This window comes from Stenella coeruleoalba (genome assembly GCF_951394435.1).
Source record: "Stenella coeruleoalba genome assembly, chromosome: 14".
Taxonomy (NCBI): Eukaryota; Metazoa; Chordata; class Mammalia; order Artiodactyla; family Delphinidae; genus Stenella; species Stenella coeruleoalba.
The window spans coordinates 83,612,173-83,624,213 of NC_137160.1; the positions used below are offsets into that span (position 1 = coordinate 83,612,173).

The following is a 12,041-nucleotide window of genomic DNA, read 5'->3' on the forward strand; positions in this document are numbered from 1 at the left end:
TTTTTTTGTTGGAATTTTTTTTTTTTTGCGGTACGCGGGCCTCTCACTGTTGTGGCCTCTCCCGTTGCGGAGCACAGTCTCCGGACGCGCAGGCTCAGCGGCCATTGCTCATGGGCCCAGCCGCCCTGCGGCATGTGGGATCTTCCCGGACCGGGGCACGAACCCGTATCCCCTGCATCGGCAGGCGGACTGTCAACCACTGCGCCACCAGGGTAGCCCGGAATTTTTAAAAATTAAAAAATTCTTACAGTATGCCCATAATGTTAAATAATTTTTAAACATCTGTAAAGACACATCTTTAAAGTGATCTGGCATCTTTTACACAGTCATGCACCTGTAATTTTTTCATGTGCATGTCTCTGTTGGCCTGGTGTTTTACTATCTGACCAGAAGAGTTTTATTCTCCTTTGCTTACCTGCAGCTCATACTTTGCCTTCCCTATTCCAGATCAAAGAAATAGATTTTTTTTAAATGAAGTATAGTTGATTTACCATATTGTGTTAGTTTCAGGTGTACAGCAAAGTGATTCAGCTATACACACACTCATATATACATTCCTGATTCTTTTCCTTTATAGGTTACTACAAGATATTGAATATAATTCCCTGTGCTATACAGTAAATCCTTGTTGCTTATCTATTTTATGTATATTGGTTCGTATCTGTTAATCCCATACTCCTAATTTATTTCCCACCTTCCTGTTTAGTAACCATAAGTTTGTTTTCTATGTCTGAGTCTGTTTCTGTTTCATAAATAAGTTCGTTTGTATTAATTTTTAGATTCCACATATAAGTGATATCATATGATGTTTGTCTTTGACTGACTTCACTGAGTATGATCATCTCTAGGTCCATCCGTGTTGCTGCAAATGGCATTATTTCATTCTGTTTTATGGCTGAGTAGTATTCCATTGCAGTAGGTTGCTTCCGTGGCCTGGCTGTTGTAAATAGTGCTGCTGTAAACACTGAGGTGCGTATATCTTTTTGTTTTGGCTGCACCGCGCAGCTTATGGGATCTTAGTTCCCTGACCAGGGATCGAACCCACGCCCACTGCAGTGGAAGTGTGGAGTGTTAACCACTGGGCCGCCAGGGAAGTCCCCATATATCTTTTTGAATTAGAAGTTTTGTCTTTTCCGGATATCTGCCCAGGAGTGGGATTGCTGGATCATACGGTAACTGTATTTTTAGTTTTTGAAGAAGCCTCCATACTGTTCTCTGCAGTGGCTGCACCAGTTTACATTCCCACCAACAGTGCAGGAGGGTTCCCTTCGCTCCACACCCTCTCCAGCGTTTATGTTTGTAGACTTTTTGATGACGGCCGTTCTGACCTGTGTGAGGTGGGACCTCATTGCAGTTTTGATTTGCATTTGTCTAGTAATTAGCATTGTTGAGCACCGTTTCATGTGCCTGTTGGCCATCTGTATGAAAGAAATAGATTCTTTTTTTAATATTTTAATTTTATTGGAGCATAGTTGATTTACAATGTTGTGTCTACACAACATTGTAGTTTTAGTGTGTACAGCAAAGTGATTCAGTTATACATATATTCATTCTTTTTTAGATTCTTGTCTCATATGGGTTATCACAGAATATTGGGTAGAGTTCCCTGAGCTATACAGTAGGTCCTTGTTGGTTATCTGTCTTACATATAGTAGTGTGTGTGTGTTCATCCCAAGCTCCTGACTTATCACTCACCCACAAGTTTCCCATTTGGTAACCATGAGTTTGTTTTCGATATCTATGTCTGCTTCTGTTTTGTAAATAAGTTCATTTGTATCTTTTTTAAAAATTAGATTCCACATATGAGTGCTGTCATATGATATTTGTCTTTCTCTGTGTGACTTGCTTTGCTTAGTATGATAATCTCTAGTTGCATCCATGTTGCTGCAAATGGCATTATCTCATTCTTTTTATGACTGAGTAATATTCCATTGTATAAATGTACCACGTCTTCTTTACCCATTCCTCTGTTGATGGACATCTAGGTTGCTTCCACGTCTTGGCTACTGTAAATCGTGCAGCAGTGAACATTGGGGTGCATGTATCCTTCCGGATTATGGTTTTTTCCGGGTATATGTCTAGGAGTGGGATTGCTGGGTCATATGGTAGTTCTATTTTAAGTTTTTTAAAGGAAGCTCCATACTGTTCTCCATAGTAGCTGTACCAATTTACAACAGTGTACAGCAGGATTTCCTTTTGAAAGAATTAGATTCTTGACAGGACCGTTTTCGGTCCCAATCCTGGGAAAATCTCGTTGAAGGTGTGCTTTTCCCTTAGGGTCGACTGGATGCTCCTGTACCAAGGGATGGTGGTGCTGGCCGCCAGCCAGGTGTGGTGGACCTGGGAGGTGGAAGATGTCTTCCGCAAAGTGCAGCAAGGGGAGAAGCAGGCCATGAAGAACTACGGCCAGAAGATGCACCGGCAGATTGATGAGCTGGTCACTCGGATCACCATGTCCTTAAGCAGAAACGACAGAAAGAAATACAACACCGTCCTCATCATCGACGTACACGCCCGAGATATAGTTGACTCTTTCATACGGGACAGGTAGGGACCTGCCTAGGGCACTGGCGTCTCGAAACCTGTCTTTTGTCGTCCTCTGGCCTCTCTCAGCATCTCTCCTTCCTCCCCCTTGTCCACCTTCTTCTGCATCTCTTTCTCTCTTCACTTATACCCCGTTGCTCACCTTCCAGCATTCTCGAGGCCCGGGAGTTCGAATGGGAAAGTCAGCTACGGTTTTACTGGGACCGAGAACCAGATGAGCTGAACATCCGCCAGTGCACGGGGACCTTCAGCTACGGCTACGAGTACATGGGTTTGAACGGGAGGCTGGTTATCACGCCCCTTACGGACCGGATTTACCTGACTCTCACTCAGGTGATTGGCAGCCTGGGTCTCTTGGTGATCGTTCACCTGGGGTTGTGTGTTTTTCTCTAAGGGTGACTATGTTAATTGTGATGGTGTACTGGGTTGACCAGTGTCCCCTACCCTGCCCCAAATTCAGGTCTGCTCGGAAGCTCGGATGTGACCTTATTTAGAAATAGGGTCTTGGCAGATCGAATTAGTTAAGGATTGGGGTGAGAACATCCTGGATTAGGGCCCTAATACCAGTGACTGATGTCCTTGTAAGAAGAGAAGAGAACACAGAGACACAGAGAAAGTGATGTGAAGACGGAGGCAGAGACAGGAGGGATGCGGCCACAAGCCAGGGACACCTGGGGCCACCAGAAGCTGGAAGAGGCCAGGAAGGATCCTCCCCTGGAGCCTTCGGAAGGAGTGTGGCCCTACCCACACCTTGATTTCAGACTTTTAGCCTCCAGAACTGTGAAAGAATACATTTCTGTTGTTTTAAGCCAGCCAGTTTGTGGTACTTTGTTACGGCAGCCCCAGGAAGTTAATGCTGAGAGTAAGGGATGTTACACTTTCAAAATCTATATAAAAGAGTTTCCATTTGGAATATGACCTACGTGCCACCTTTTGGGATTGGGCTGTTGCAAGTTCAGGCGGCCCCTAAAACCACCCTCAGGTTCAATAGTTTGCTAAAAGAAATGACAGAATTCAGTAAAGCCATTATGGTCCTGGTTATGGTTTTTGCAGCAAATGGATACAGATCAAAATCAGCAATGGAGGAAGGCATAGGACAGGGTCCAGGAGCTTCCAGCCTTCAGTTTTCTCTCTGATGCAGCTGTCCAGACAGCATCATTTCCTCTGGCAGCTCTGTGTGGCCGCATGTGTGAAGTCCTGCCACCCATGGAAGCCCACCGAGCCTTGGTGGCCAGCGCTTTAACTGGGGGCTTGTCATGCAGACATGACTGACCCCCTGAATGACTGACCTTAGTCCCCAGACCCTGCAGAAGTTGACTTGATGATACCATGTGGCCCAAGGCTCCCACCATAAATCACATTGTTAGACTGTCCAGCGTGGCCCAAGGTCCCCAGATAAACAAGGACACCCTTCTCAGGCAGGGCATTCTGAGGGCTTAGAGGTCAGCTCCTAGGATCTAGAGACAAAGGGCCAAACCTTTCTTTGGGCACAGTTAATCCTTCCCTGCACAGATGTCCATGTTTCCATGAGCCTCAGCTCTGGGAACTGCTATAGGCACTGTGCTCAGGGTGGGTACAGAGTCCAGCATATTGCAGAGTCCCTGGTTCCTATATAATGGGGGGCCGGGTGGGCGGTGGTCAGTGGAGGTCAACGGAGAAAGACAGAAAAGAAATGTTAAACATGGTGACTGTCAGGGACTTCCCTGGCGGTCCAGTGGTTAAGACTTCGCCTTCCAATGCAGGGGGTGCAGGTTCGATCCCTGATTGGGGAGCTGAGATCCCACATGCCTCAGGGCCAAAAAACCAAACATAAAACAGAAGCAATATTGTAACAAATTCAATAAAGACTTAAAAAAAAATGGTGACTGTCAGAAAAGGTGAGTGTGAACTGGTCCATTGCCATTTATATACTCCTGCACAGACTGTCACAAACTGGGAATTGACACCTGTTTCTTTCCGTGAATCAGACAACGTATGTTTTGCATTTGGCTTCTAACAGGCGCTGTCCATGTATCTGGGTGGGGCCCCTGCTGGCCCAGCAGGTACTGGCAAAACTGAGACCACCAAGGACCTGGCCAAAGCCTTGGGCTTGCTCTGTGTTGTAACCAACTGCGGCGAAGGCATGGATTACAAAGTAAGGCCCTGGCGTCACTTCTGGTACGGTCTTCTTAGGCGGAGAGCTAAAAGGGGGACAGCGTGGGAAGGCATTTCACCCCATACGCTTCCATGAGATGACATGGTGACAGCTGGAGGAACATAGTAGGAAACGTTTCACCATCACAGTCTAGGAACTTGGCTGTATCTCTTTGTTAGCAGCATGTAGGGCAAGAGTCCCAAACTAAATGCCCACTGGAGTCAGCTAGATAGTGTAAATGAATAAAGCAGCAGACAGACGATAGAGAGTGGTGGGGACTGCGGCCAACTGGAAAGCAAAGCTCCGTCTAAAGGGGGAGCCGCTATTGCGCTTAGGTCAATTGTTGCCACTTGGAAAAGTGGACCCAGTGTTAGATTTTCCAGCATCTCAAGAGAAGCCAGAAATCTGGGTTTTTACGTTAAAATCCTTAATTTGTGAAATCCTTGAACTTAATTACAAAACAAAAATAGAGTCACAGATGTAGAAAAACTTACGGTTACCAGGGGGAAAGAGGAGGAGGGATAAATTGGGAGATTGGGATGGACATATATACACTACTCTATATAAACTAGATAACTGGTAAGGACCTACTGTATAGCACAGGGAACTCTACTCAATACTCTGTAATGGCCTATATGGGAAGAGAATCTAAAAAAGAGTGTATGTATGTATATATATAACTGATTCACTGTGCTATACAGCAGAAACTAACACAACATTGTAAATCAACTATAGTCTAATACAAATCTTTAAAAAAATCCTTAATTTGTGAAATCCTATGAGTGGTAGCTGGCCCACGAGAGGCCTTGGAAGTCTTGCCAGGAAGACCCACTCCTGGGGTGGCTCTTCTCTGCCAATCTGATGAGCGTCATTTGCTTTTTTTATTTTTTATTTTTAAAATTTTTATTGGAGTAGAGTTGCTTTACAATGTTGTGTTAGTTTCTGCTGTACAGCAAAGTGAATCAGCTATACGTATACATATATCCCCTCTTTTTTGGATTTCTTTCCCATTTCGGTCACTACAGAACACTGAGTAGAGTTCCCTGTGCTCTACAGTAGGTTCTGATTGTCGTTCGCTTTTAATTTAGAAAATGGTATCCATACATGGATTGCTTGCAGTTTTCAAGATGAAAATTGCCCTTGTCCTGACACTTCTTTCATCCCAGGCCGTCGGGAAGATTTTCTCGGGCATGGCTCAGTGTGGGGCTTGGGGCTGTTTTGACGAGTTTAATCGCATCGATGCCTCCGTGCTCTCAGTCATCTCGTCCCAGATCCAGACGATCCGAAACGCTCTGATCCATCAGTTGACCAGGTTCCAGGTGAGGATAAGTGTGAAGCCAGCCCGGATCATGTCCCCAGGCTGGGAACGTGCTGAAATATCAGGTGGTGGACAGTCGTCTATCCAGACCAGGTTCCCCCTAGATGAAGATTTGCCCAACTTCTGCTTTCAAATGGAGATAGTTGGGTTTCCCCAAATTATCAACATCTTTGATAATTAAGGACTGTAATAGTCTAAGAACTTCAAAATAATTCCAGACATGTGATCCATAGTTACAGACGGGTAGGGCAGGATTCTCAAATAAGTGATGTGTAAGGCCCCCTTTCAAGGTCAGGAAATATTCTTCCCAAATTTGAGAAAAAACGACTTAAAGAAGAAAAATCAACGTTCCATTCAATCAAAATATCTTCAGTAGAAATTATCACAGTGAACAAGAACATTTGCCTTCGTACTTGGTAAAATTACCGCACTGTAATGAGGAAGATTATTAAGATTGTTATCAAAGTGAAAAGGCAAACTTAAAAATTTTTTGAGAATTTACTAATCTCTCCCCGTCCAACAATACATTTGTAGACTCAAGTTTGGGATGTCTGTATGAAGTTACATCAGATTAAACTGGTTGAGAGTTTGGAGAAACAGGACCGTATGTAATTTAGGTAGCCCAGAGTGAGTTCTCTGACAACAGAGACCAGAATGGCTGGACCGTTTCCCTACACTGTGATCCCAGCTTGCTCTACTGCTCCTCTGGCCACTGTCCTTGCCCCTGCGTGCCCTGAACACTTGTCACTTTACGCCACTTGCTCTACAAACATTCCACGCCCTGGGACACCATATGCATCCCTATCTGCTTGGAATTGTCCTTTTTTCTCCTTCACCTGAAAACTCCTGTACATCCTCCAAGGCCCCACAGAGCCTCATTGGGAGATTCAGGACCCAAATTCAGCATGGGTTGGTGAGGATTCCATTGTGGGCACCTCTGCGGCCCTGCACCCCACCTGCTTTCTCCCTGGACCTCAGGGCTCATGGTCAAGAGATTATGTAAACTGGGTACTGTTAAACATTTGAGGATTCTGGATGGATTTCTATTAATTAGTTCTTCTGAAACATTTTAGGGCTGAGCTTACTACTCCCATGGGAGACACATTGAGCCTGCAATGTGTTTGGGTTTCTAGAAGCTGTTTTGTTTTGTTTTGTGTTTTGGGCCATGCTGTGTGGCATGCAGGATGTGGGATCTTAGTTCCCTGACCGGGGACAGAACGCACTCCCCCTGCAGTGGAAGTGTGGAGTCTTAGCCACTGGACCGCCAGGGAAGTCCCTAGAGCCTGTGTTTTTAAGAGCAGGGCTGTGTCTTGTCTCCAGAGGTTGATCTGGGACTCACATGAGATACTGAGGCGTGGGTGAGTGTAGTCTCAGTGCAGACTTGAGAGACAAGACAGCAGCCTCCATCTCTGGGGAGCATCAGCTCTCAGGCTGGGCTGCCCTCTTGTCCCTGAGGCAGGCTGTGCCTCATAAAAATAAAACATCTGTCGTCTGTCTCTCTGGTGGACCATGAAAAGAAATAGAATAGTAAAATCTTAGTAGAGAGGAAAGTTAAGACAGTTGAAATTCAACTGTAGGCTAAAGAGACTCAAAATATAGAGATTTCTGCATTTTGTTGGTCCATGGGGCCCCTGGAGGACACAGGCTGGTTTCTTGAAGGATGCTGAGGTAGGATTCTGTCGGAAGGGTCCAGGTGACACCCAGGCAGCCAGACCAGCATGAAGGTGGGAATGGGGAGAGAAGTGACAGCTAACATGAATGAAAGTCCACTTTGCACGAAGCAGTGGGCTGGGTGCTCTTGAATATGTTGTCTCGTTTAACTGCCACAGCCTTGCAGAGAAGGAAACAGAGACTCAGAGAGGGTAAGTGACCTGTTGGAGGTCACACAGTGCCTCGAATCAACCCCCGGCTGCACACTTTCCCAACATCAGCTACTTCTCAAGTGGACAGACCCTTGATTCACATCAGAGTTTGGGGGTCGGCTGAGGCTGGCACCCCAGAACACTGAGGCCATAAGCACGAGGACTCTGCATTTATCACCGGGAAAGGGCAAGAGACAGATGGTGGTGTCTGTCTTGTACCCATGAAAGGAAGAGCCATGTGGCTCCCCAGGCCTCCTTGCCCCATGGTAGGCTGGCCAGCAGCATAATCCTTCCTTCCTTTCCTCTTGTCCCCTAGTTTGAAGGGCAGGAGATCTCCCTGGACTCGAGAATGGGCATCTTCATCACCATGAACCCCGGCTACGCGGGCCGCACGGAACTGCCCGAGTCAGTGAAGGCCCTGTTCCGGCCCGTGGTGGTGATTGTGCCTGACCTGCAGCAGATCTGTGAAATCATGCTGTTCTCCGAGGGCTTCTTCTGGGCCAAGGTGAGGTCCCTTACCGCCAGGCGTCCCTGCACCCGCCTGGGTCTGCTCGCAGATGGGGGCCCTGGGACATTTTCATTCCCAGGGCTTGAAATTTGAAAAGTGTGGCTTTTCAAATTGTTTTGCTTTATCTCTCTCCCTTTTCTCTCTCTCTGTCTCTTTTTCTCTTTTTTAAAGCTGGGAGTGCATCATTTCTTAAAATTAAATTAAATTAATTTATTTGGCCACATTGTGCTGCATGCGGGATCTTAGTTCCCCGACCAGGGACTGAACCTGTGCCCCCTGCAGTGGAAGTGTGGAGTCTTAACCACTGGACCACCAGGGAAGTCCTCCCTTTCTCTCTTTTTAAAATTATAACTTTTATTTTGGAATCATTTGACTCACAAGAGATGGCAGCAGTAGTCCAGAGAGTTCCAGGTACCGCTCACCCAGCTTCCCGCAGTGATAACATCAAAACCAGGAAACTGGGACTTCCCTGGTGGTCCAGTGGTTAAGACTTCGCGCTCCCAATGCAGGGGGCCTGCCTGGGTTTGACCCCCGGTCGGGCAACTGTATCCCACATGCAGCACCTAAAAAATAAGATCCCGCATGCTGCAACTAAGACCCGCTGCAGCCAAATAAATAAATAAATAAATATATATATATATATATATATATATATATATATATTTTTTTTTTTTTTTTGTGGTACGCAGGCCTATCACTGTTGTGGCCTCTCCCGTTGCGGAGCACAGGCTCCGGACGCGCAGGCTCAGCGGCCATGGCTCACGGGCCCAGCCGCTCCGTGTCATGTGGGATCTTCCCGGACTGGGGCACGAACCCGCGTCCCCTGCATCGGCAGGTGGACTCTCAACCACTGTGCCACCAGGGAAGCCTGCAAATATTTTTAAGGTAAAGGATTGTTAGGTTGCTTCTCTGCAGTGTTTTGGTAAAGGCTCTTATTGCCAATCCTATTGTCTATGGATTTGGAGCCGGAGTGGAGAGATCTCTGGTTCTTAGTTTCAATGAGCAAAATCCCCATGCCATCCATAGGGACCAGCAAGTGTTGAATCCTTGATGTAGACCAGGTGGATGACTTGTCCCCAAAAACAGTTACGAGAAAACTTTAATAACATGTTTAGGTTAAAGGAAGCACATTTCTGGAGTGTAATCTCTATGATTTAAAAAGTTGTATGAATTCTGTTCTTTAAGGTGGTTAAGATTTTCCTTGGCTTTCAAGGACTGTCATCCAACTCTGTCTGGTAAGGCTGGTGTTCTTTTAAATTAGGTTGTAATTTATCACTGTTAAAAACGGGGGACCCATCCTGGTATTTGTTGGAGGCAAGATTTGCTGGTTTGTAGAGCAGCTTCATCTGAACATCTTTATGTCAGTTTTCTTTGTGTCGTGACGTTCTGGTGTTTTCAGGGCATTTTCTTCATTTATTTTTCATTGTCTTTTATCACAAAAGACTCTGGCCAAAAAGATGACCGTTCTGTATAAGCTGGCCCGGGAGCAGCTCTCCAAGCAACATCATTATGATTTTGGACTCAGAGCCGTTAAATCAGTGTTGGTGATGGCTGGTGAGCTGAAGAGAGGTTCTTCTGAGCTTAGGGAGGTAGGGGCCACATGCTCTAAGTTCTCTGGTTTTTTAATTTGGTTCATGTGTATTGACTAAATGCTGGGATGGAGGTGACGGGGAGCACAGGTATCAAGAGAAAGTTTTATTCTTAGCTGTCACTTCATTTACTTGTCTGGCCTTCATTTGGTCTCTTCTTCATTACATTGTTCTCTTTGAATTTGGCATATTACCATAAGGTCCAGTTCAATGTCTTCATGGTGCCAATGTTTGTGATACTTCAATGATAATAATCAATCTACAATTGCAGGATGATGGGCTGGAGGGGTGGGGGTGAATAAAATTCTCTAGAAAGCACGAACATGAGTTATTTCCTCTTTGCAATAAAAGCCAGAGGGGTGGTCATGTTTCTTTCACACGGGACTTACTCCAGAACAGAGTCTGATCAATGCCACTCTGTGGGCAATAGACTCGTGTATCTCTCCAGAAACTGTACTTGGAATGCTTTATGTTTTGTATTTCATATAAAATTTCATTGTCTACTTCATAAGACGATTTCTAGACTAGCCCTGGGGGCTTTCAGAAACATCTTTGAAGACGTCTGTTTCGTTCCATCCAGGATGTGGTGCTTATGAGGGCCCTTCGAGACATGAATCTGCCCAAGTTCGTGTTTGAAGACGTCCCTCTCTTCCTTGGTTTGATTTCCGATCTGTTTCCTGGACTAGACTGCCCGCGGGTTCGCTACCCCGATTTCAATGATGCTGTAGAACAGGTGCTCCAGGAAAATGGCTACATTGTCTTACCTGTCCAGGTAAAATGCTGCTGAGGATGAGAGTTCACTGGCTTTTTCTGGGTCCTTTCCATTTTTTTTTTCATTTAAAAATAATTGTGGTAAAATACACATAACATTTACCATCTTAACCATTCCCCACCCCCATTTTCTTTTTCTTTTTTTTTATTGTGGTAAAGTACACATAAGATTTACCATTTTATCCATTTTTAGTACAGTTTAATAATGTTAAATATACTCATGTTGTGGTGAAAGAGATTTGCATCGTGCAAAACTGAAGCTCTGTCCCCATTAAATACTAATTCCCCCTCCTCCTCCCTCAGCACCTGGTAACCTCTATTCTACTTTCTGTCTCTAGGCATTTGACTCCTCTGGGGACCTCATGTGAGTGGAATCATACAGTGTGTGTCCTTTTGTGTCTGGCTGATTTCACTCAGCATAGCGTCCTCAAGGTTCATCCGTGTTGTAGCATGTGTCAGGATTCCCTTCCTTTTGGAGGCTGAGTTATATTCCACTCTATGGATATCTCACCTTCCAAAAATGTTTTTGGCATAATGTGATCAGATAAATTAAGTATTTTGTTTTGGGGCCCAACCGTCTAATCTTCTCTCCCCACCCCACCTTTTTTTCCCCCAGAGTCACACTTGAAAAAATTTTAAATTAGATATTACAAGTAAAATTTTGATCATCTGAAGCCTGTGAGATTGTATATGTTGTCTGTAAGCCATACATTATGGCCAGAGTGTTCTGCTCAGGGCGTAAATGCCCAAAGCTGCAGGTTTGGGGTGGCTGCCTCTGGACGGGCCACCTTGGGGCATCAGGCTACCCAGAGGCCTCAGGCCAGGGCAGCGGGTACTGACCACAGATGAGAGATCTCTGTGCACCTTTCCTGGCCCTGGTGGTTTCCTCTAGAGGTGGTTGTTTAAAAAGATGTGTTTTTCGTGGGAATGTAGAAAGGTGTAGTGTAGCCACTTTTGGAAAGAGTCTGGTGGTTCCTCAAGAAGTGAAACATAGAGTTACTATATGACGAACAGCAATTTTATTCCTAGGTATAAACCCAAGAGAAATGAGAACGTATTTATCCACATGAAAACTTGTCCATGAATATTCATAGCAGCATTATTCGTAAGTGCCAACAAGTGGAAATAATGCAAATATCATCAACGGATGAAGAGATAGACAAAATGTGGTCCATCCATACAATGGAACATTATTTGGCCATAAAAAGGAAGGAAGTACTGACACAGGCTACACTGATGGGTGAACCTTAAAAACATGATGCTGAGTGAAAGAAGCCAGACACCCCAAACTACATACTGCACAATTCCCTTTATA

General features: G+C 45.2%; 1 protein-coding gene across 1 annotated transcript in view; it reads left to right on the plus strand.

Annotated features, from left to right (window-relative positions):
- The window catches only part of DNAH10 (dynein axonemal heavy chain 10), a 147,108-nt gene that overhangs the window by 69,622 nt on the left and 65,445 nt on the right, over nucleotides 1-12,041 (plus strand). Inside the window, exons 31-37 of the mRNA XM_079942214.1 lie at nucleotides 2,278-2,547; nucleotides 2,694-2,877; nucleotides 4,544-4,678; nucleotides 5,845-5,997; nucleotides 8,175-8,363; nucleotides 9,809-9,955; nucleotides 10,536-10,727. Of these exons, the coding sequence (XP_079798340.1) occupies nucleotides 2,278-2,547; nucleotides 2,694-2,877; nucleotides 4,544-4,678; nucleotides 5,845-5,997; nucleotides 8,175-8,363; nucleotides 9,809-9,955; nucleotides 10,536-10,727 (1,270 nt within the window). The remainder of the gene's footprint in view (nucleotides 1-2,277; nucleotides 2,548-2,693; nucleotides 2,878-4,543; nucleotides 4,679-5,844; nucleotides 5,998-8,174; nucleotides 8,364-9,808; nucleotides 9,956-10,535; nucleotides 10,728-12,041) is intronic.